General features: G+C 39.6%; 1 protein-coding gene across 4 annotated transcripts in view; it reads left to right on the forward strand.

Moving 5' to 3' along the window:
• The window catches only part of CARS1 (cysteinyl-tRNA synthetase 1), a 51,130-nt gene extending 26,106 nt beyond the window's left edge, over nt 1–25,024 (forward strand). For all 4 annotated transcript variants that reach the window (XM_045016844.1, XM_045016847.1, XM_045016845.1 and 1 more), the window contains 12 exons: nt 1,385–1,513; nt 2,164–2,293; nt 3,019–3,122; nt 4,575–4,672; nt 7,241–7,430; nt 7,904–7,972; nt 10,986–11,067; nt 19,867–19,947; nt 20,320–20,387; nt 22,079–22,138; nt 23,561–23,644; nt 24,703–25,024. In XM_045016844.1, the coding sequence (XP_044872779.1) occupies nt 1,385–1,513; nt 2,164–2,293; nt 3,019–3,122; nt 4,575–4,672; nt 7,241–7,430; nt 7,904–7,972; nt 10,986–11,067; nt 19,867–19,947; nt 20,320–20,387; nt 22,079–22,138; nt 23,561–23,644; nt 24,703–24,837 (1,230 nt within the window). In that variant the 3' untranslated portion in view covers nt 24,838–25,024. The remainder of the gene's footprint in view (nt 1–1,384; nt 1,514–2,163; nt 2,294–3,018; nt 3,123–4,574; nt 4,673–7,240; nt 7,431–7,903; nt 7,973–10,985; nt 11,068–19,866; nt 19,948–20,319; nt 20,388–22,078; nt 22,139–23,560; nt 23,645–24,702) is intronic.
• Nucleotides 25,025–25,565: the final 541 nt, after the last annotated feature.

Here is a 25,565-nt window from a genome sequence, read left to right on the forward strand (position 1 = left end):
CTTTGTTCAGTAGCATTGCTGTGTTCATTTAATAATATCCTGTACAGTGTACTTAGCCAGTTATTAGCCACTTCTCAAATAGAAGTCTGTGTGCAGAAATTTTGTCCGTTAAATCAGTATTATCAATGTACCTCTAGACATGGGGATCTGTCTACCTTGTCCACTTTCCCATTATTAACCTTCCAAAGTTTCAGTTTGGTATTCTGTACTCAAATCAAAATGCCTGTTGGAATGAATGGGGAGAAGGTTCCACTCATTTGAAAGTAGTTTGCATAAGAATGAACGCCTCATTTTAAGGCAAGGGTTCCAAGACTTACAACCCCTTGAATAAATGCAAATTTCCCTTGTGATGTTAAGAAAGACAAAACCATTACCTCAATGCAATACTTTATTTTGAAAGTATTAGAGGGCCCAGGACTGTGTTCTGTATATTCATCTGCTCATAGATGCATTTGGCATGTATGATTTATCACAGTATGGGAGATTTTGAAGTTCAACACTATTCTTGTATCGTATCAAGGATGATAATTAAAAATTTGTTCTCCCTCATACATCTTTACCCCAATATAACATGGTCGTGGGGAGCCAAAAATCCCTACTGTGTTATAAGTGAAACGCTGTTATATTGGGGTAGCGGTGGCAGGGCTGCAGCAGTGATTTAATGAGCCAGGGGCTCCGGCCGCGGGGAGCCCCAGGCCCTTTAAATTGCCAGCCCAGCCCCGCTGCCGCAGCCCCGGGGTAGCAGCGGCAGGGCTCCAGCGGTGATTTAAAGGGCCCGGGGCGCCCCACAGCAGCCAGAGCCCCGGGCCCTTTAAATCGCCTGCGTGCCTCACTGCCGCAGCCCTGGGGTAGCAGCAGCAGGGCTCCAGCGGTGATTTAAAGGGCCCGGGGCTCCCCACAGCAGCCCATGGCCCTTTAAATCGCCAGTGGGCCCTGTTGCCGCAGCCCTAGGGTAGCAGCAGCAGGACTCCGGCGGTGATTTAAAGGGTCCGGGGCTCCCCGCAGCAGCCCATGGCCCTTTAAATCGCTAGTGGGCCCTGCTGCCGCAGCCCCAGGGTAGCAGCAGCAGGACTCCGGCGGTGATTTAAAGGGTCCGGGGCTCCCTGCAGCAGCCAGAGCCCTGGACCCTTTAAAGCGCCGCTGGAGCCCCGCTCCTACCACGCTATATGCGAACCCGTGTTATAGCGGGTCGTGTTATAGCGGGGTAGATGTGTACTTCTGTTTCATTTTAATTTATTTGTATTTATTAGTGGACACACCAATGAGGGAATGAAACAGACAAAGAGTGGGTAGAAAGTAGTTTCTCCTAAGAAGGGTTTCTTTAGAAAAACAATAACAAAGAATATTTAATCTGTACTCAAGTCACTTGTGTATCTCTAAACAGGGCCGTCCAGGTTGGCACATTGAATGCTCTGCTATGGCTGGATCTATTCTGGGAGAGTCGATGGACATTCATGGAGGGGGATTTGATCTTCGATTCCCCCACCATGACAATGAATTGGCACAGTCTGAGGTAGGTGACATGTTCACCATCTGTCTTTAGTTTCTATTATACAAAAATTATACCAGAAAAGCCCAGAAACCCATAACTCTTAAAGTACAGTTTCCCTTATCTGGTGACTATCAACAAAATAGTGAAGTTGATCATATCCAATGTGGTGATAAATGCACAAAGGAAAAAAACTGAAAAACAGATTTTTTTCCTCCTTTTTCTTTGGTTACTGTAATCTTGGGTATTTATAACTACAGTAGTTACAAATTGTCAGAGAAAAACAGTTCTCACTCTCAGGTTGGGTGCAGCAAGTCATGTGGTAAATGCACGGAATCCGATGCTGCAGCTGGATCTGCACAAGTGGGAGTCTGCATCTGTTTGGAGTCCACTGAAGTCAGTGGAGCTCCAGGCAGATGCATGTGCCCATGCAGATCCAATTGTAGAATTAGGGGCATAATCTGAACAGTATTTTTGCTCTAAAAGAGTAACATTTTATGATTCCTGATCATGTTTAGGAAATGTGCCTTCAGAAAATCCTTTTTGTTTTGCTTTTGTTTTGTTACATTTTTTCTTGTTCAGAAACCTTATGCGTGTGGACGTATGTGGGTTTTTTTTGTTTTGTTTTGTTTTTTTAAACAAACTTATCCTTTCTGTTTGTGGTTTTGCTGCAGGCATACTTTGAAAATGATCACTGGGTTCGATATTTTTTGCACACTGGTCATTTAACAATTGCTGGCTGTAAAATGTCTAAATCTTTAAAAAACTTCATTACTATCAAAGATGCGCTGAAGAAACATACAGGTAAAATCTTATTTGTGGAAGAAACACTTTTTTATGAAGCTTGTAAAATGTATTTTTAAAGAAAATTAAGCCAAGAAAAGTAGCAATTTAAAAAAAAAGCCATAAATTGAACATTATTTCTTGTACTGTGTACATTTTCTGATTAAAATGGGAATTGGCAAGTTTGGGTTGTTTAGTATTTGTGGGGGGCTTTTTTTTTTTGTAATTGAATTTGTGTTTAACAATTCTTTTTAGTTCATACTACAGTCATTTAGGAATACTGAGCATTGGAATCAATTTCAAGCAAAATCAATTTTGTGGGTAAGAGAGGATGGTTAAGGCACTATCCTAGGACTTAGGAGACCTGGTTTCAAGTCCCTACTTCACCACGTATTTCCCATGTGATCTTGGGCAAGTCTCTTAGGTCCAGATTTTTCAAAGGCATTTAACCTCTTAAAAATGGAGATAGACACCCAGTGGATTTTAAAAGGTGCCTTTGAAAATCCCACTAGGCACTTATCTGCTTCTTTCAGCAGCTAAGTACCTTTACAAATCTGGCCCTGAGATTCTGTGTGCCTTGGTTCTAAATGTGTAAAGTGGAGACAACAGTATTTCCATACCTCACAGCAACATTGTGAGGATAAGTACATTAAAGATGGTGCGTTGCTCAGATACTATCATTTTGGGGCCATATAAGTATATTAGATAATGATGATTTTCCATCTGCATCTTAAAATTCCTAATAGCACGACAGTTACGGCTGGCTTTCCTGATGCACTCTTGGAAGGATACGCTGGATTATTCAAACAACACCATGGAATCAGCTATTCAGTATGAGAAATTCCTGAATGTAAGCAAGCTTTCCTCTCTTCTTCCTTATTCTTTAACGTTTGTGCTATTCTATACCCCAATAATGTAAACCAGTCCCAAAAGGAGCTAAGTGCACTCAACTCCACTGAACTCAGTGGAAACTCAGAGCTCAGAACACTTCTCAGGACGGGCCCATTTTTATATTACTGTAGTGAATGTGATGACTTTTTTGTGTGTTATGGAAAATCAAAAAAAAAAAAAGTAGCACATTATCCAGTATAACTACATTAAAGTTATAAGTTATTTACATTTGTTTGAGTTAAGGCTGCTACTCTCTATCTATAATTCTTCATGCAGCAATCTGAGACCCCTCATAATTGTGTGGGTTGGAAAACAAAACCAACCAAACAGCTTCTAGAAATGCTGTCTTAGTGAAATACATTAGCTATTGCCTCTTTTTACATATATTTCTGACACATTTCCTTTTATGCCAATAATACCTAAAGTAGTGAGAAAAATGTGAAGAGATAATTAGCTATCCAGGTGGCACAAGAATCATACATGTTGTGCTGAATATATCTGGTGTCTTTTATTTTAAAAAAAAAAAAATAGTACCACTGCCAGTATCTGCTCCTTGTCGCTACTTACACACATCTCAGAACCTCCACACAGTTCTGCACAACGGAAATGTCTTTTTGAGTCAGGCCAGTTACTGACAAAAAGACTGGTGCATGACAGGGCTGAGGTGCATTTGCAGAGCTGTCTGGAAAAACTTGCATGGCACCTGCGCGCTGTGAGCAACTCATATCACTCCAGCTAAGCCTGGCCTTTTCATGACTGGTAACTTGACACCCTGTTTTGTTTTTTAAAGTGTGGTGTGCAATTAGTTTTGGTCTATCAATTACTGCTAATGACAGTCGGTTTATTGTGGTGATTGTAAAAGCATTAAGCAATACACATTACTTACTGCATCAACACTAGAATGAATTGTTGCTTCAGGGAAATACACAAGTCTAAAGAAGGAAAGGCATTATGTACTAGAATCAGAAACACTGCAAAAAGACTTTTCTTCCAGAAAACACAATTCATATTTCCACAACCTGAAATACAGTAAGCAAAGGAGAGATTCATAACAAGTGTAAGTTATCATTACCTCATTTTGTTCACAACTGACAAGATTGTTACAGGGACTCCAAACTAAAAAGATCATAGTTTAAATACATTAAATTGCAAATGGTTTGTTGATAATGTCTAATATGTTGTGTTAGGTCACAACCTTGACAAAGAGCAGCTTAACGCTCATAATATGATACAGTGGATAATGCAAAATAAGTGTATTTTTCTTATTTTGGGAGGTATGTAGCAGCAGATCCTTACTGAAATTGTATCTAGGCACAAGTATTAAAATGGCTAACTGAAAATTTACTTTGGTATAGTATGCATAGGTTGTGTCTGACTTATGCTGATTTCAAACTGCATCCTTATTTTTTAGGAGTTCTTTTTAAATGTAAAGGATATCCTTCGGGCTCCTGTTGATTTGATAGGCCGGTTTCAAAAATGGGAATTTCGAGAAACAGAGCTGAGTAAAAGGTGAGTGAGCTACGTTTAATTTCTATGTGAATAGCCATTTATATGCATACTTAAGGTTCCCATTTTTCTAACTGGCATTTTCTTTTCTTGAAAATGGATCTAATAATAATACTTTATGCTCTTACTGCACCTTCCACTGAGAATCTTGAAGCACTTTACAAGCTGATGAATTTAACCTTGCAACAGTTTAATGAGGTATTTTTCAGCATATAATACATGGAATTAATCACATCGCTTCTATTGACATTAATGCTACTTGGGTGCCTAATTTTTGAACGCCACTTTGTATGTGTGTGCTGAAAGGGAACTTCTTTCTGTTTTGAATCTCCTCTAGGTTATATGGCTATCAGTTTCTTAAGTATACACCTATCTGAGAAGGGGCAGATCACGCTGATGTAATGTGTTTCAGCTGTATTAATAAAATAATACTTGGCACTTACAACACCTTTGAAAATGCAAAGTGCTGTGGGGAAACTGAGACAAATGGAAGTTAAGTGACTTGCCCAAAATCAGAGAGCAAAGAAAAGAACTCAGAAGTTTCTGACTTTTGACCTTCCCCTCAATCCAGTAAAACAAAATAGTGATATTGACATCATGGTCTCGTTCCATTTAGATAATCCTCCTTCACATTTTAATGAAATCCCACTTCAGGGGCTGTAATTTAAACAACTTTGTGCATGATTCTTTTTAAAGTCAAAGCAACATATAGTTAAGCGTGTCCTTCGGAATTACCAGAGTCATTGTGTCCCCAGTGCTGGAAAGATGGGTACCTGTTTCTCAGTAGCAGATAATGCTGCTTCTGAATTTTCAACTTTGTATAGCAGGCAGGTGGGGCAAATTGACTATTAAAGGGAAGAAAATCAAAACAGAAAATGTGGAGTAATGGATAGTGAGGCCTGGTCTACACTAGGGGGGGGGGGGGTTCGAACTAAGGTATGCAAGTTCAGCTACGCGAATAGCATAGCTGAACTCGAAGTACCTTAGTTCGAAGTACTTACCCGTCCTCACGGCGCGGGATCGAAGTCCACGGCTCCCCCGTCGACTCCGCCACCGCCGTTTGCGGTGGTGGAGTTCCGGAGTCGACGGGAGCGCGTTCGGAGTTCGATATATCGCATCTAGATGAGACGCGATATATCGAACTCCGAGAAGTCGATCGCTACCCGCCGACCCGGGCGGGTAGTGTGGATGTACCCTGAGACAGGAGAGAACTAGACACAGGAGGGAGAAAAAGGATAGGAACAGGAAAAAGAGAAGTAGTGAGAGAAGAGAGCATTTCCTTCCTCCTTTTTCTTGTCTTTCTCTACCTCCTTTTCTTTCTCCTTTCCCTTCTCTTTCGAGTAGATAATGCCTTTTGGATCTTAAGTTTAAAAAAAAAAAACCTACTTCTTTAAATCTCTCTTTTGCCTGACGCTGAAATGGGGGACATATACCATATGTATTACAAATCAATTCATGAAGAGTTTAAACAGTGTTTCCATGGAAATATTCATGATTGAGACCCCAGGGACAGCAACACCAGCTCCTTCTGGAGCAGCCCCACAGCTAGCCGTTTCAGCTGCTGTTGGAGCAGCCCCAGGGTCAGCCGCACCAGTCGCTGCTCGGGGAGCTGGCCCTGGGGACCACCCGAGCAGCGGCCCTGGGGGCAGCTGGAGCAGCAGCCCTGGGGGTGGCCAGAGCAGCTGCTGCTTGGCGGCTCCTGGACCCAGGAGCTAACCGAGCAGTGGCTGGTGCAGCTGGACCCGGGGGCTGCTGCTCCAGCTGCTGCTCAGCGGCCCCTGATTGCTGGCCCAGGAACCACCCGAGCCAGGGGCTAGTGCCACTGGCCCTGTGGACTGCCTGAGCAGCAGCCAGAGGGGCTGGCCCTGGGGGCCCCACCAGAGAAGCAGTGCCCCAGAGCAGCAGCACCCCAGGGGCCCCAAGCTAAGATTTAGTCAAGGGTATTTATAGTAAAGGTCATGGACAGGTCACAAGCTGTGGATTTTTGTTTATTGCCCATGACCTGTCAATTACTTTTACTAAAAATACCCATAACTAAATCATAGCCTTATTCATGATACCTGCTTGGAATGGCTTCATAACATGTAGCTTCAGAACAAGTTTCCCCAAATTAGTGGCATTGCATAGGAATTTATTTAACACAACGCTCAGCTGGCACATAGTGAGAGTAAACACCACTATAATGAAGCAGTGAAAAAGGGAAGAGACTGAACAAGTGAATTGTACTGCTTCTGCAAAACATACAGAAAAGTGAGCTCTGAAGTTATGCTAGGTCTGATTTGTCCTGTCAGCTATTACTTGTCAGATAACTCACCCTCCCTGAGACTTTGGCAGCAGTATAGAAGTAATATTTTATTATGCAGGTAAAATATTTTATCAAAATCACCTATATAGTGGACGCCAACACCTGTCTCTTAATCATCTGTTTTTCCTTCTTCAGATATCAACTCTGACCAAAGAAAGGGAAATCTTTCCCCACCTTTGCCCCTCTTATGGGAGCACAGGAATTTTGACATACATGTTATAATGACCAGTATAAATTGTAAACTTGTCTGCTTTTCTCTGATTTAGTTTTTACGACAAGAAGGCAGCCATTCATGAAGCACTGTGTGACAACATTGACACTCGCACTGTCTTGGAAGAAATGCGATCTTTAGTCAGCCAGAGCAATTCCTATATTGCTGCTAAGAAAACTGCCAGGCAAATGCCAAATAGACTGCTGCTAGAAAGTATTAGTTCTTATCTCACTCAGATGTTAAAGGTAAGTGATAGTGAGATTTTACATTAAATGAAAAAATAATAGTTGCCATCACACTATGCAGCTGCTACAGCAATATTTTCCAAACATGTATGGATCAGTACAGTCAATCTGGAGATCTTGCAGGATTCTTAAGAGCCAGTTGCTTAAAAACAAAATCATAACATTTGATGTATTGGGGGGGAACTATAGTTCTTTATCATTTTGTTTTACATTCATTTGCATTTGGTGAATGGCAGAAAAACCAGTACATGGAAAATTGGATAGTTGACAGTGAAGTTGCACAATCAACATCACTAAGGCAACATTTGACTGTCAACTATTTAAGATGCTTTAAGAATAAAGAGCACTCTCCTAGTAGGATGCCGGAATATGGACCAGATGAGCCTTGTGGCCTCTTCAAACATCAGTATGTCTGATTTCAGTTAGCCTACTTCTATTGAATGAATGTCTTTAATTTCCTTTTCCTTCACTAGATCTTTGGTGCCATAGAAAATGATGACGCTCTTGGGTTCCCTGTTGGAGGAAATGGCCAAAACATAAATGTAAGTGGAGAACAGAGTACATTCTACTAACTTATTCTGACTACATATAGTACTTGCTAAAGTACGTCTCATTACAAGTACTACATGTATAAAAATATTTATACATAAAAACACAAAATTACACTGATTAGGGCTCATTGAAGTGCACCAGAAACTAGGAGGGAGGCAGTTGGATTTTGATTTCAGTCTCGCTTTCTGATCCCTTTGTAACGCATAATGGTTAGTTAATGGATAGTTAAAGGAACAACATTTATCTGGCTTCTATAGGCAGCCTTGTTCTGTTCATCTAGCAGTACTACTGCAGTAGTACTATTTCTGCTGAGAGCAATTAGGACATACTTTCTGGGGGATGCTGATGAAGTTCTGTCATGTAGGAGCAATCTTTGGGGGGCAATAGGGAAGTAACACTCCAGAGTGAGGGGAGGCCAGTGATTGTGGTCTTTGCACTGAAGCAAACTCTAACCTGAAAAATGGCACTATATCTTTCAAGTGTTTTTCCTTTAGCTTGACATCTGATGCCAGTATTTCGAAACATGGTCACATGAGACCATTCAGATTTAAGAGAAATACGTTTAGAAAGGTATTTTCTGTTTTCCCCCAAAGAATAGCAATGAAAACATTCGCAGAATATTCTAGCTTTGTATAAAATAACAAAACAAAACTACGCCACCCATTATAGCTCACCAAGAAAAAAAACTTCCTTTGTTGGAGTTGAGGCAGATGAATGATGAATACCCAGACTGTGTCTCTGTCTAGCTAGGTATTTATATGATCCCCATTGCTATAGTACTGAGTGCTATAGCAGTGGTCCAAATAAATATTTACTAGGAGTTCTGTACCTTTTTCTCTTTTCCAAGACTGTATGGGAGAGAGGGCTGTGTGAAGAAAATGGTACTGTTCCATATTAGAAATCATGAATATTGGATTTCTAATTTAGTTCAGAATTAGCAAACACCATTATCTCAAATTCCAGCAGAAAAGCCAGGACCTTGTTAGTAATCTTTCATAAGTGAGATTCAAAACTTATTTTTTAAACAGTCCTCACAGTGCTAAAAGCAAATGTGCCTTGTAGAAGGACTGGCATTAGTGCAGAACAACAAACAAAGCCTTTAACTGTTAAATACTGCCAAGGTTAGTAGGCATTGAAATAGGTTGATCTTGGAAGGGGTTTTAACATCTGTTTGTAAAATCCATGTAATTCTTTGTCTCTTCTTTTGTAAATCAAACACTCTCTGTTGATTTTAAATATGAAAAATGAATGTCAGTCATCAGCCAAGCACACATGAACAAGCCTATAGTCTGTTTTTTAATGAAATAGACTTTCATTTCCAGCATCCATTATATTACTAATGATTTGATTTTGACAGTGTCCACCTTAAATTTGCTACTTTCCTTGAATCTTTTGGCAGCTTTCCTTCAAGGGTGTTTCTTGTTCTTCTTAGCAAAGTTATCCAGCTGAATGTCCAATAACTTCATCTGGGACCTGATCCATAGCCTGTTGAAGTCACTGAGAGTCTTTCCATTGATTTCAGTGGGCTTTTGTTCAGGCCCACATTCTTCTCCTCCATGACTGAGCATGAGGGGATGAGTAAAAACTGAAACAGGCACTCTCTCAACAAAGTCATAATCTTTGTTTGAAAACTTTAAAAATTATGACTAGTATATATCCAATGCTAACCCATTCCAGTTCAGTAATTCATTCAAAATCCATCCTTGCCACTTTGCAATCTGAAAAACCCAGATTCTGGAAGACTTAGGTTTTCAAGTGAATTTAGTGATTTTTTTGACAGGTTCGCTACTCTGGAAGCCAAACTCCTCCGTCAGTATCCACAGAAGAGAATAGCGCAAAAGTAGTGGCAGTGCATGGTTCCCCATACCACCCTGCTTGTGTGCCTTAAGCTAGCTTCAGTGAGGAAAAGATAGTGGGAACAGGAGTGTTGTTCATTCTCCATGGCTTACACCATTCATGGTCTTTCTGCTGAGACTGCCAGCAATTGTGATAGTGGTTTTTGTAGTGTGGATTCTTGTTCATGAGGATCTGGACTGAGCCCATCAACTCATTTCACGTAGGCATTTCCACCTTTTAACTGGGTAGGGGCCGTAACACAAAGACCCCAAGACCTTTTCCACTCATTTCCAAGAACTCCATTCACCTCCAGTCTCATCAGTTAGGTTCATTTATTTGGCATACAGCAAAGCTACACTGAGTGCACCAAACATCCAAAGTTAAACAGCAAACCTCTTCCTTTATATACAGGACTACAAAAGGTTTAACAGATGGGAGAAACATCTGAATGGAAGACATATCATGGAAAATAAATGTGCTCACGTTTTTGTCTCTTTTTTTCCTACCCTTTAAGAAATGAAACATTCAGGATAATTCTCTTAAACTTTTGGATTCTGCACTTGGGATTTCTAGAGAACTGCCCAGGTGCAGTGCTGTTGTGTGAACAGCAACAGCTCTTGTTCCCCAGATAGAGCACTGGTCTTCACTAGCCTTGCAAGCAGGAGTCTTCCTGTGGTTTTTTTTTGTTTTGGTTTGGTTTTTTGGGGGTTTTTTTTTGCAAGTGGTATTATCTGAGTTTATTTACTATTACTTTCTTGCCATAGCAGAGCCTAATGATGCAAGTGATCTCTCTTTCTTGGAGACACTCAAAGGAAATAAATACTGTATGTGTAACCTAAGGTCTGAGAAAAACTTCAGCTCAAGTGCGTAATAAACATTGTGTGTGTCTCTTACAAGAATGATACAGAATGTTAAACATGAAGTGCAGTTCCTCAGCTGATTTTAAATAGTCATAGCTCTGTTGAAGTCAATGGTGGTAGCTATGTTAGTTTTCACCAGTTGAGGATCTTCCCTGAAGAGTTAGCTTCTACTTTATATTATATCCCTTTTAGCTCCAGAGAAGAACAGGGCAGAGTTTGGCCCCATAAGTGCATACATATGAAACAGTTAAGGAAAATGGCTTGAATTTAAATTATTAACTAATTATAGAAATATTTTGTTCTGCAGCTTGAGTCTACAGTGATGCCATACCTACAAGTGTTGTCTGATTTCAGAGAAGGAGTGCGACAAATTGCCAGAGAAAAGAAAGGTAAGGGTTAACTTTTCTAACATTATTGTAACTGATTTCAAGGCGGGGGGGGGAGAAAAAATTAAATGTTGTTTTTTGATTATCTGATTTACATAAATAGCGTCTCTGCTTTGAGAATAAAAATGGCATATTTATCTATACATATACACACTTATCTGTATACAAAAGTAAACCAGAGTTAGTTTGAATCTTTAAATCTTTGCCAGATGTTCTTTTAATTTATGATTATCTTTTTCTGATGCTTTTCGATATGTTCATGTTAACCTATTGTTAAAGTATTCAGAATTTCATATCATTGGGAGAGGGAACATGAGGAGTGTGAATGTTCTGTTTCCTGTAGTGCCCACAGTGTGCTAGTTGATTGCAAACATAAAAGAAGATGTAGTCCCTGTCCTGAAGGGCTTACGCGCTGTAAAAAGTGTAAATTGTAATTATTCCTTTTATTGGAACCCTCAACCAGTTTGAGTACAAACAGGCTGAGTTGTTTGTTTGTGGTTTGATAGCATAGTCTGATCACAAATCCCCAGATAGCATTTTGTGATCTCTCTGAAGTATTGATAGGGAGTTTGCTGAAGGTTGCTGTGGACTTTTTTCTTCTCCTTGGAAGCTTTGATGCTGCTTTGCGTATTGGCAGCAGAGCTATATTATGTTACAAATGCTGTTCTATTAATTTCTCTATGCTTTCGCTTGTTGATGAGCTCCTAATGGATTTCTTGTTCTGCCTACTATTCCCCATGGGTTTTTATGCATCTTCAACATATATTTAATACTGATTTTCTTGAAACTAATTTCATGACTGAGAGAAGCAGCAAAGAATCCTGTGGCACCTTATAGACTAACAGACGTTTTGCAGCATGAGCTTTCGTGGGTGAATACCCACTTCTTCAGATGCAAGAGCTTTCACCCACGAAAGCTCATGCTGCAAAACGTCTGTTAGTCTATAAGGTGCCACAGGATTCTTTGCTGCTTCTACAGAACCAGACTAACACGGCTACCCCTCTGATACATGACTGAGAGAGAGTCTTGAAGGCAAAATAGGAAATATTGATTGTTTTTTTAATAAAATGGCTTGGATTGAGTAGATTGATAATAGTTAGCAGGGAATTCTAATTCTGTTCCCATACTGAAAAGTATTAGCCAGAACAAACAGAATAAATATCTTACAAACATAAAAATGCTTCCATTGATGTGATCATTCAGATATAATCAACAAACTTATGTTGGCCTAGTTGATCTTAAAAATAGTCTTACTGGTTTCAAGTTTTATATATTTACTTTAGTTTGTTCTTCAGTTCACAAGATGAGTTTGAGTGCTTTTTACTATTGAAAACATACATAAAATTTATTTTTTCTTTATGCAAAAAAACCTCACAAATTGAGGTCAACCGATTCACACTCTAATAGTTGTGAGGTTTGAATATCTAGGGCAGGGGCGGGCAGACTTTTTGGCCTGGGGGCCACATCGGGTTTCCGAAATTGTTTGGAGGGCCAGTTACGGGAGTCTGTGCCTCCCCAAACAGCCAGGCGTGGCCCTGCCCCCTATCTGACCCCACACACACTTCTTGCCCCCTGCCAGCCCCCCCCGAGACTCCCGCCCCATCCAACAACCCCTTCTCCCTGTCACCTGACCGCCCCTGGAACACCTGCCCCTGACTGCCTCCTGCCACCCCATCCATCCCCTCCTGTCCTTCCTGACTGCCCCCCTCCGCCCCCATCCAACCCTCCTGTTCCCCACCCTCTGACTGCCCCGACCCCATCCACACCCCCGCTCCCTGAACTCCCCTGCCCTCTATCCAACCCCCCTGGCCCTGCCCCCTTACCCCGCTGCTTGGAGCACCGGCGGCTGGCAGCGCTACAGCCATGCCTCCCAGAGCACCAGGACAGGCAAACGCGCTGCCCGGCTGGAGCCAGCCGTGCCACCACGCAGCACAGAGCACCGGGTCAGGCCAGCTCTGCAGCTGTGCTGCCTGGCAAGAGCTAGCAGCCCCGCCGCCCAGAATATTGCGCCGGCGGCGGGGTGAACTGAAGCTGCAGGGGAGGGAGAACAGTGGGGGAGGGGCTGGGGACTAGCCTCCCTGGCCAGGAGCTCAGGGGCCAGGCAAGACAGTCCTGCGGGCCGTAGTTTGCCCCCCTCTGCTCAAGGGGCTGCTGGTAGTATATTTTCAGGAGAAGAAACCCAGTTCTGGAACTCATTTACCTTGTTGATCCAACAGAACTCAGATTTATTAATTTTACAGGGCTTCTGCCTGAAATAGGTCTTTTAAAATGGTTTCGATTAGTGGTTGGGAGTGTTGCCTCTGAGTTTATACTTTTTTTTTTTTTTTAATTGAGGTTGTAAGTTAAGGGAATGTCTTCTTTTTTTTTTATAGCCAATTGCTGGCAGGATAATGTTAATATGAATAATTGTGTTCTAATTTTGTAAATGCACCCAGAGGCTTGCGTTAATAGGTATGAGTCTTTTATAAAACTAACTATAAAAATAAATGTAACTTTTTTGCCAGTAAGGCAAGCCACAAAGCATTCCACAACCCAAGCACCTGTAATCTGGGAATCTTGTCAGAGGACCAGAGGGAGCTATAACAAAGTGTGTATTCAAACATTATTGAATAAACTCTGTCTTCAACCAGAATGGCCTAATTGTAGGACATTCAAACATCATGTGAAAAGAAGTCTTTATCCATTTCACAAGACTGGCAGACATCTGAATCTGAAACCTGCATTATTCCTTCTTAGTGGAATCTTGATTAACCTCTGAATGTTTCTATTGATGATGATAAATGGGGAAAGAAAACTACCGATGGTGTTGTTTGCTTGTGTACAGTGGGCAGAAATTATTCTAAATAAAATGATTTTCATAATTTCCAGGAAACGTGGTGGGTTTTTAACTCATCCCATTGTGTGAAGTAACTTCACATCATGTGCCTTTAGGTTTTGTTTCAGTATTTGGGCAACTGCAAAGTTCCTGTATCTCTCCCTCTTAAACCATACACATTATAGCAGATTTGCAGATCTGTGTCACAGGGGTTCTTAATGATAGAGAATGCTTGACTTTTTGCTTGTCCTCTATATTTTTAACTTCATTCTTATTTCTTGGATCCCCGCTAAGTCTATTACCTTACTGTAAAGTCTTCCATTACTGAAATCTTGGTATTAGGGAATCTGTCCCAGTGTATTACTAGATAGTGGCGGTCTTCCTTTTCTACAGCCAGAACAGAGTTGGGAGAACCTACTCCATTTTCCTAATATATTAGATAGACTAAAAGTAGAACTACGCCTCCATCCTTTTTACTGTACATCCTCTATCTTCACTATTGGCTATAATGTATATTGCTCATTTAATCTTTCAGGGTGACTTATGAATTAACCCTCTTCTCTTCCCCCCTCTTCTCTCGCCCCCCCCCCCAAAAACCCAACCAACCAACCAAAAAACTTATTTTACTAGTTCCTGCCCCCAGTTCTGTTTGGCTTTTGAAACCCATTACCTTGAAGTTCACAGCAGATGTGATGGATAGGCTAGGAGCATCCTAATCAACAATGTGCACCTGGGCAGTGTTACTGAGACAGGGCCAAATCTGGTTTTCCTATCCATTCCCTTCTGTGGACAACATCAATCTTTGGTGACAATGACAATTTACAGTTGGTGCGACTGAGATCCATAAACAAGTTCCTCACTGTCAGTTAAAGCCTCTTGCTGGGGTGGTGCTAAAATAGAGAATTGGCACAGTTCAGCCGTAAGGTAGTGCCTGGAGCCACTGTGCTGACACTTCTAGAGGCACCAGTTGATAACCTCCTCTTATAAATTATGAATTTCTCATGTATAAATTCCTCATTCTCCTCTACCCTGAAGGACGTCTTCTGCTTCTTATTTTTAATTATTCATAGGTTCAGACTGGTAAATATTTATAACTCAAGCAGACATTGCTTTTATTATACAGTCAGTAGATCTAGCATATTAATTCCGTGCACGAGATATCATCATCACCTTTCAGTATTAACAGATAATGGGCTAAACTCATCTCTGGTCTCACTCATTGACTTTGTTAGACTTACACCAAAGATGAATTTGGTCAGCTGTGCCCACCTACCCAGGATAAAGAAAAACAAACAATTCACTGGAGATAGGCTGCAGACTAAAGCAAACAGTTCTTTTTAAAATGGAACATTTTCATATGCATACAAAGGCCAGGGTTGATTCCAGCTCCTCAAGCAAAGAACAGATGAGACACAGGTTCATAACACCAAGCAAAGGCAAAGACTCTGATTTTAGTAGTTTAGACAGTGAGGGGGTGTGCATCTGCACCTATATGTGTCAGTGAATAATTGAAGAAAATAGACCCTCTAAAAATAATAGCTTACATTATCCCAATTAGATACTTTGATTCCCTTATCTAAGCCTCATAATGGATGCTGAAGACTTTCCCTGGTACACTTCTACCTCGATACAACGCTGTCCTCAGGAGCTAAAAAATCTTACCGCGTTATAGGTGAAACCGCATTATATCGAACTTGGTTTGATCCACCGGAGTGCACAGCCCTGCCCCCCCGGAGCACTACTTTACCACATTATATCCGAATTTGTGTTATATCAGGTCATGTTATATTGAGGTAGAGGTGTATGTGCAAGGTATTGAGAATTATCATCAAATGTTAGTGTTTCTTATACAATATAGCCACTAAGAACTACTTGGAAGTATTGTTCAGTATATTGAACCTACTGAAACATGGGTGCAAGAACAATTTACTGGGGGTGGGGGGGGAGAAGAACCTACTTATTAAAAACTCAAGATATAAGTTGACCCAAGTAATCTTGTCACCATCATCCTCCTCTAGGAAAAAATGCTTACTATGAATCAAACAAGGACACTAAATTTGGATTGCCAGCAACATAAATACATCCAGAAGCTCTAATTTCTGTACTTGCTCTTGGTGTTGTGTGAACCACTTCTGTTGCTTCTCAAGTAACCAATGTATTTCCCTCTTTTCATCACTTTCTTTTATCTCTGAGTAAATACATGTAGGTTTTTTCCTCTCTTTACTTATGTCTTTGATCGGTACCTATTTTTGTATGAGTGATAAATCTGAGACCCTGATCACTTGTGGCCATTAACATCCAATGGCACTTCTGCAAGAAAACAGATGTTAGCCATGCTGTCCTAGTCAATTTCCAATTCAGCTAAATCACATTCTCCTAAAATCAATCAGTGCTTTTGCAAGTGGCTGACTTGGAGAAGGCAAGAGTGAAATGGATAATGAATAGAAAAGCACTTTGGGAAAGATTTTCCATAGAAGTGGCCAATGCCTTTATTTAGCACAGCTTTGAAAATGTGTGATATTAGAAGGATATAGGAAAATAGCTTCTCCACTGTCCTGTTGTGTGTAGGTGGGATAGATGTTATTCAGTAGGGCAGTGGTTCCTGATTTCGCCTATTAGAAATCCTCAGGCAACAGGTAGATGGACTGGCACTTCCCTACATACCCTCATGCCATGCCTTGGCAGAGTTCACTGGATTTAAGGCCAGAAAGGACCATTCTGATGATTTAGTCTGACGTTCTGCATAACACAGGATAGGATTCCACCAAGTAGTTTCTGCATCAAGCCCATACCATTGTTTATCTTTTAAAAAGATAGCCAGTCTTGATTTAAAGACTTCAAATGATGGAGAATCTGTCCAATCTCTAGACACATTGTTCTAATGGTTAATTACCCTCACTGTTAAAAAATGTGCACCCTATTTCTACTCTGAATTTGTCTAGCTTCAGCTTCCTTGCTGTATCCTTTCTAATTTCTGTCTACTTTCTCTTTTCATCATCTCTCTCTGTTCCACTCATCCCCTCCTTTCTTGTGATGTCCTTTTCTTTACTTCTTACAATTTTATTCTCTTCTACTTTTTTCCTTGGGGAAGCTTTTAGTGTATTTTTCCCCTGCCAACTCATTCTGCCACTCACTAGCAAGTTACAAACTAATTGGGGCAGGAGACATCTTTTGATAGCTTTGTGTTGCTGGGACACCTGCTTTTGCAGCAGAGCTATGTTATAAGAGCAGAGACAAGCACAACGCTTAGTGTGACAGACCGCTTCCTATATCTGTAGTACTGTACACAACCTACTCCTGTGGCTATTTTTATTAGAGGACCACATATCACAAAAGCAAGGAGGTTTCAATTATTTTCCTAGAGCATTAATCACAGCAGTAAACTCACAAAGAGCTGTCAAGTGGCTCCAGGCAGGGTGCAGCTTTTCCAGCTGCCTTGAACCCTTTCTTGTCCACTCCACTCTGCCCCGCACCATCATAGACTAGGTTAAGAAATGCCATCCAGGTTAGGAAATGCTGCTTTAGGGAACATTGCTGTGAGAAATTCTGAAACTGCAGTTCAGTATAGGAAATAGAGCTACCAAGAAATGCTACCGTGAAATAAAGCCATGTTTTCATTCATTTAGCAATCAGCCTGAAAGAGAGAGTAGACAGGAAGCAGTGATAATGACAAAAGGCACTTAATATCTAGAGATTTTTAATATACAAAAAGCTAAAATAAAGTTCTGTGAAGTCGCATTTGTTCTTGTCAGTTCTGGTTTTTTTCAGTAGTGATTGCACTTTCCTGTTTTGTGAGCCAAAACTAAAACTCAGGCAATCCTGCCAGAAAAAAACATGCTTTTAATCTAACCTCCAAAATGTTGTGTTAGGAACTAAATGTCTATAAAGATTTGCTAAAGTCTTATCTGAATTAGTGAATCAATATTAAACATTAAGCTGCCTGTCTTTGAAATTTCTTTCCCCCTCCATTGCTAGATTCTTCAGCAGGGTTTCTTTAGAGGATTTGACTAAGCACTTGGAAGTAGACATTAGGGGAGCCTTCATATATATTTCATTAGGTGGGGCTGGAGATTCAAAATATATTTGAACAAAAATGTTATTTCAGGCTCCAACAATTAAGATTTCTTTATTAAAAATCTTTTAAATTCAAACTAAAGCATGTTAAATTATTTCCCCTGACTGACATGATCAACTGATAATGGCTACATAGGTGATCTGCTTCAAGTCTTTATGACGTATATTACAGACACTCCCCAACTTATGCAAGTGTTTCATTCCGGAACGCCTTGCGTAAGTCGAATTTTGCGTTAAGTCAAGGACGTATACCTGACAATTATGCACCAAAAAAAAACAAACCCAAACCCCACTTATGGAACTTTTTCCATAAATGCGGGTTTGCATAAGTCAGGTTTGCGTAACCCGAGGCGCGTCTGTACTGTTAACCCATCCTTCCTTCCCCACCTGTTATATTTGTTTCATCCATCTGTTACGTCATGTCATTAGGGTATAATGTAAACTGTTTGGGGTTGGGGCTGTCGTTGTATTGCATGTAAGCTGCACCTAGTAAAACAGGGCCCCGATCCTTGACTGGGGCTTTGCAGCACTACAAATAATAATGGTATCAGACATTTAGGCAAAACATAGCCTCAGTTTCACCCCTGTGTAGTTGAGTTAGCCCTCTGTGAAAGAGACTTACAGTCATGACGTCCAATTGTTTTACATAACTTGCAGTGATTTTTTTAAATTATACTTATTGACATTCTAGAAGATAATTAGATGTAACTAGCAAAAAATAGTGATTATAGCTTTTTGTGTATAAAGTATTCAAATTATAGCTCCACTTTCACAAAATTGTTTAAATGGTTAATCAAGTGAAGGAAGAAATGGTTTTGATGATTTTGATGAGAAAGGAAATGAGGGGACATGATCAAACTATATGCTGTACTGAAAGGTACAGAGGAAGTCTCTTGATTTCTGAACTCAAGAGTAAGGAGACACTCAATGCAATTATAAGGTGGCAAATTCAAAACTAATAAAAGGATTATATTTTTTACACAATGAATAAATAGACTGTAGAACTCACCGCCACAAGAAGTCGTTGAGGCCAACAGTTTAGCAAGATTTAAAAAGAGACTGGGCAATTTATATGGATATCAAGAAGATCTAAAGTCATTATATCAGCAACATTTTGGAAAGGATATTAAACTTCATGCTTCTGAGCTTAAGTCAGTCTAACTATTAGAGACCTGGATGAGACCTAATGTGAGGGGGCAGATTTTCCCACAAGTGCCTACTGTGAGGTTCTTCCACATTTCTCTGAAACATCTGGTTTTGGCCACTGTCTGATGCAGTATACTGGACTAGATGGACCTCAAATCTGTACTATAGCAATTCCTATGTTCCTTTTTACAGGAACAAGTCGGACACCAAAAGTGCTATTTTTCATCCTTGTATGGAATGTTGAAGTCATTAGTAGCATGTTAAAGTAATTTTAAGAGACAAATTCACAAGGTACAAGAGGCTAAATTCACAAAATACTGTATCTCTTTTTCTTAAAACGCTGAGATGAGGAATTATATTCAGGGCTAGAAATAATGCATTGTAATGCCACATGATTAGAGGTCTGTTTAACAGCAACTGTGAGACTCCTGGGCCTCTAAGCAGTTACATCACAGAGCTTGAGATATCTTGTTTTTTTGGCATACTAGCAGCATCTTGGGAGGGGGTGACAAATTCCAGGTCTATCTAGAAGAAACATGCTTCTCTGTCACACAGGGTCAAGAGATTTACAAGTTGTTTCTTCCTCTGGCTCAGTATAACCTTACTTACATCTATCACTTAAAAAAAAAAGAAAAGAAAAGGAAAAAAGAAACTGGTCTATCTGTAGTAATTTTTTATTTGCATTATATAACTACATAGCAGTGTGGAAGAGAAATAAATTTTCATTTTAAATTTGTCAGAACTTTTAATTTTTCTGTGCATTGTAGTAACTGAAGTACTGCAGTTGAGTGATGCTCTTCGAGATGACATTCTTCCTGAGCTTGGGGTTCGATTTGAAGATCATGAAGGTAACAAACTGTCTGTCTGTATTGTAAATTGTAGCTGTTGCTAAAATTTGGTGAATTCTTTTCTAAGATATTGAAAAATGTCAATATGATCAAGAATGATCAGAAATCCTTGTCAGACTTACTGAATGCACAGAGGTTTAACAGATTTAGTTTTTAAACTTTTAAAAGCATTCAGATAAAATGTATATTTGCATCTCCTTGTATGGTGCTTAGCTCCTCAGTCATTTTTAAATGGTCATTTGGTGGTATTTGCATTTAACTTAGTAATACAATTTGAAGAGACTATTGCAGGATGTGTTTCGAGAATCGTTTGTGATACCAGATATGTATGTGTTGGAACTGCTATGTGTTTATTTTTCTGTGTTTCTCCAGGACTCCCAACTGTGGTCAAATTGGTAGATAGGGAGACCTTACTAAAAGAAAGAGAAGAAAAGAAAAAGGTTTTAAATTCTTTTATGTTAAACTAGTTTGTGTATTATAATATTTTGCACATGTAAAGTAAAACACATGTACTTACTGACATTACATATTTCCTTGCTGATTTGTAAAAAATGACAATTTTAATACAAACAAAATGGAAAATAACACACCCAAACTGATAGCAAAACTCAAGTGGCACTTGAGAAAAGGAATTTGAGATAATTGCTTGAAAGTATGCTTTGGGGGATTTAAATACCTTTTAAAGTTTCAAAAGCCTTTATACAGTTATGATGTGCTGAATATGACCTATTTATGCTTTTATCTCCTTGGTAAAATAATTTCTATAAGTAAATTATTCTGATATATTTGTCAATATAAAGCAAAGGTAAATATTTTCATATAGTTAGCAGTACTGATTTGACATCTGCTGATAAAAACAGAATGAAATTGCTAAGTCTTCATTAACGTAGCACTGAATGAGGCAGGATTCCTGTGGGAAAAAAAATAGCATGTGATCGTAAGACTGAATTGTAATGCACACCCACAAGGTGACTGAATTAATGCTGCATAGGAACCTTAATTCTAGTATTTCCTAACTTTTGAGTAACAGACGTTTTGCAGCATGAGCTTTCGTGGGTGAATACCCACTTCTTCGGATGCAAGAAGAAGTGGGTATTCACCCATGAAAGCTCATGCTGCAAAACGTCTGTTAGTCTATAAGGTGCCACAGGATTCTTTGCTGCTTCTACAGAACCAGACTAACACGGCTACCCCTCTGATACTTAACTTTTGAGTGTTTGACTTGCAACCTTAATAGTCTTTTGACGTAATTTTTTGTGTATAACTTCTATGTTTTAAAATAAAGTGGGGGGGGAAGGCAATTCCATCATTTGGCGTCATACTGACTAGATCTGGTTTGGAAAATTTTGTTGTGTTTTTTCCATGGAAAATTTTTGACTCTCTGGCAAAAATATCAGAAATGGAAAGTTTTTTTTCAGCCAAAAATTTGAATACATTGATTAGGAAATGTCATAGTGCCACATGGGAGTTGCAGTTCAGGTCCTTGTGCCCTAATGCTTTTCTGTGGGCTGGGCTCCCTGGCTAGACTATACATCTCCCCTGCTGAAGTATGCTCAGTACTGAAAGAATCCTTGGAGAATTTAGCTGTCAGACTCTAACAAGTCTGAGCTTGGCTAAACTGAGATTTTTCAGAGATTTATAACTTGGCCAGATTTGGACATTTTTTTCCATGGGAATAGCAAAAGGCTCATCCCTGATACAAAGATGACCCTCCTCCCAAATTTCAAAGCCTTTTTTCAAAGCATGCCAGAGCATGGCACACTAGAGCTTCTCAATTACAATTGTAAAGATTATTTAATATGGGCCTAATAATGTATTGATCCCTAATCTCTTTCTGAGTAATGGCTGAAACACTTCTGTTGAAACTTCCCAAAAATATTCCGGCTGAGGCAGAAACCAGGCAGGGAAAATTTCAGTGTGAAGAGTTGGTTTGACAAAGGTATAAGCAACTGAAAACAGGGTCTTATAATAGATGCATTGAGCAACCATAATTATAGGTGTCATTACCAGCTTTGCCTATAATCAAATATCTAAAACATAGAGCTACTTAGTTGACATTAGTAATAAATAACCTAATGCAATGGTTTAATTTTGATTAAGTAATGCTGTTTTTCAATTTGACGTTTTATAGATTGAAGAGGAGAAAAAAAGAAAGAAGGAAGAAGCATCTAGGAAAAAACAAGAACAGGAGGTAAATATTCAAGTATCTTTTTAATTTACATTAAAATGGGCATTATGTTTTTGAAGATGTGCGTTAATGGCTATATTCTTATGCAGGGAACAATACACTGTTGGCTAAATTTTCAGCCCAGCCTTAGCTGGCCCTCAATTTTTTTTTAATTTAATTTAATATTTTTTTGAGTGAAAATTAATGGGGTGGGCAGTTTTTTGCCCACAGTTATTTGTGCCTACAAGTTAGGTCACTTAGATGTTCACGTCTCTGATGGCACCATAAAAAAAACTTACCACAAAATCTGAACAGAGGTGGTAGGTACTTCTTAAAATATCTTGTAGCGCATTTTTAATGCATAGCTGTGAGTAGGATACATCATGCACAACCGTTTTAGAGCTCTGGCAGTTAAGGAACATTTCACTTAGAGAGGCTTCTGCCTGTGTCGTTTACATTTTCTTCCCTCTCTTTATTATTGCATAGATATGCATGAAAACAGCATCTTTTTCCTTAAGAGTCCATTTGTTCCTGCTGCTTATGCTTCACCTGAAGTCTAACTCTCTGTGAAGACACATTCATCTCCATAGCATCTAATTGTGATTAGCACAAACACTTAAGACTTCAGGTGAGGAATAAGCACCAGGAGCCAGATGCTCTCTTGAAGAGCAAAGCTCCTATTTCCATGCAAATCGCACTAATAATGCAATACAGGAAAGTAAACCTTCAAAGTATGATCTACAGGGAAAATTGTAAATAGAATGTTTCCTTTTCATGAATCTCCAAGCATATTTATCCATTCTTTTTTAAATTGTTCATGACTTCATTGCTTTTAATGATTTTGAGAGGCCACCATTTTCATTAAAACCAAAGTTTAATTTTCCTTTAATATGGTTTAGTTATTTTGGGCCCTGATCCTGCTATGACCTGCATGGAGCCCTATTCAAATCAATGGGATTTCTGCTTGGGCATAGGGAAACATCTGCAATGAGCTCATTGCCAAATAGCTTACTTATTATGTTTGTACCTAAAATACAACAAGAGCTCAAATTAAACAAAAAGTACATGTGGCTTCTGCACCACATAAGCTGGCTATTCTGAGCTATTGTAGGGGGAAACAGCACTTTGTTTTTTGTTTTGTTTTGTTTTGTTTTTTGTCTTAATTGGATCCTAACTGAGTAATTGTTGCAACAAAGTACTAAGTTAATTACTTATTCCCCCAGACAGATAGGTTCAAGATTTATATAGAGTTGTCCCTCACTGATAATTCCTCTCTCTCCACAAAATGGACAAGTGTGATGTGGGTCTCCTTGATTTGCAATTTAGATCTTCTGTGCATCAATTCATGTACACTCAGGGACAGCTTTTCAGAAAAGGACAAGTGACAGTGTAATTCATTAGGATGCTAATTAACTGTAAAGTTGTAATGCATATTTTATATTGCAGGCAGCAAAACTGGCAAAGATGAAGATTCCACCACATGCAATGTTTAAATCAGAGCTTGACAAATACTCTAAGTTCGATGAAAATGTAAGAAATATGGGGAAATTTTCTTTATGCTAATTGAAAAGTAAGAACTTAATAACTGACTAAAGTGCCTGATCATTTCCCCACTGAAGTCAATAGAGCATTATCAGTTAATTTCATGGGAGCAGATTTATGCTCTTAAGTGTTCACTGAATTGTATAACACTGATGTCCTGTGTAAGGGTGTATGTAAGAGCCATAACTTTTAGGGGGGTTCCATAACATGTCTTTGTCTTCCTGGCCATCCTGCTACTGGGGAAGACTTCTATGACTTTTGAGAGAGAAATTTTAAGGATTAAATTGCAGAAACTTTTGGTTGGGAGGCAAAGACTGTGCACACACCCTGTCTCCCCCTCCTCCCACTCCAAAACCTGGCAGATTCAGGGGGTCTGTTGGAGACCCAGACCATTTGCATGGAGACTGTGGGCCTCTGTCCACTGTGCCCCCTCTCCCTCTCTCTGACAGCACAGCTCCATAGGACCATGCTAACAGGTTCTCTCTGCCCATTCCCTGAAGGGTGAAGGCCGGTGCTATCTGGGAAAGGTAACTGTATTACCTTTTCTGAGTAGCAGCTGCTGGACCAGCACTAAGACAACATACATTGCCCCCCAGTGTGAACCCTTGAGTGCCCTCTACGGGCAAGCAGGAGTAGTGCTATATAGGTAGCTGAGCCCCTGCCATGCAGAAGTGTAACAAGCACACGGATGACTCCCTGTTCGCAAATCATGGGGAGATAAGATCTGGGCTGAAACTTAACAGCAGTCTCAGTATGATGTGGAATATTGTATTGCATTTGCTTTAAAATCTGGGGTTTAATAATAAGCTGATATGTCTTGAATAATGGCCTAAAACTCCTGATTTACACAAGCCCTCTACTATGGTGCTATGTTCATTCATTTAGAATGTTTTATATTAATTATGCTGTTACTCCCTTCTATTAATAATGCATAATTCTGGTGGAAAGAGATGATAAATTCATGACTAGATTTTATCAGATTGACCAAAGGCAAACAAAGTATCTGGATGAAAATTTCTAAGATATTAGTGTTCTTAATATTCCAGGGATTTCCTACCCATGATACAGAAGGTAAAGAACTCAGCAAAGGACAAATGAAGAAACTGAAGAAACTTTATGAAGCACAGGAAAAACTTCACAAGGAGTATCTACAAATGGTTCAGAATGGAACTGCAAATTGAGAACAAAACCAGGACATTCTTCTTTTTTAAAATAAAGGCGAGAGCTGAGTTATTATAGGAACAGTAAAGAGCATATATTGATGCTCGTATTGTGTTTACATGTTCTACTGTGGACAAGCTAAAACTATTTGTTTACGTGGATTAATATATCATCTAGTTTAGAGTGTCAATAAAATTTTATTATTAAAAATAAAAAGACCCTGTAGGATGTTTGTGTCACAATCATTATAGATTGAACACTTCTCTTGGGGAAGACACTGTTCAGTCAGCAAATCCACATAGGTTTCTTGCTCGTTATAACCTCTTCAGGCCCCTGGGTAATTTCTCATGCATGTCGCTCTTTAGCTAACTAATATCCAGTGTAGCTTGTGCTTTGGAATAGTTAATGTCATAACAAGTAGAACTGAGACCTACAGCAAAGCTGATGAATTTGTCCCACAGCAAGAACCATAAATATTTCTCAAATGATTTCAATGACATTACGTAGGCAGGAAGTACCATAAATAATTCAGGTATGATGCTTCTGTTGTTGTTTTTCAAAAGCCCAATTATAGACAAATCTGTGGTATAAGCTAACAGTCATTTCCATAAGTTGGACTGTCACAGCCCTCACTTGGCCAAACAGGGCAAGAATGTCCCTCCCTGCTTGGCCCAGTTCAGCTTGACTTCAGTCATGTAGATGAGTGTAGGGGCCAATCATCTCTTTACTGTGGGTGGGGAGAGAATGG

The sequence above is a fragment of the Mauremys mutica genome, chromosome 4 (genome assembly GCF_020497125.1).
Source record: "Mauremys mutica isolate MM-2020 ecotype Southern chromosome 4, ASM2049712v1, whole genome shotgun sequence".
Taxonomy (NCBI): Eukaryota; Metazoa; Chordata; order Testudines; family Geoemydidae; genus Mauremys; species Mauremys mutica.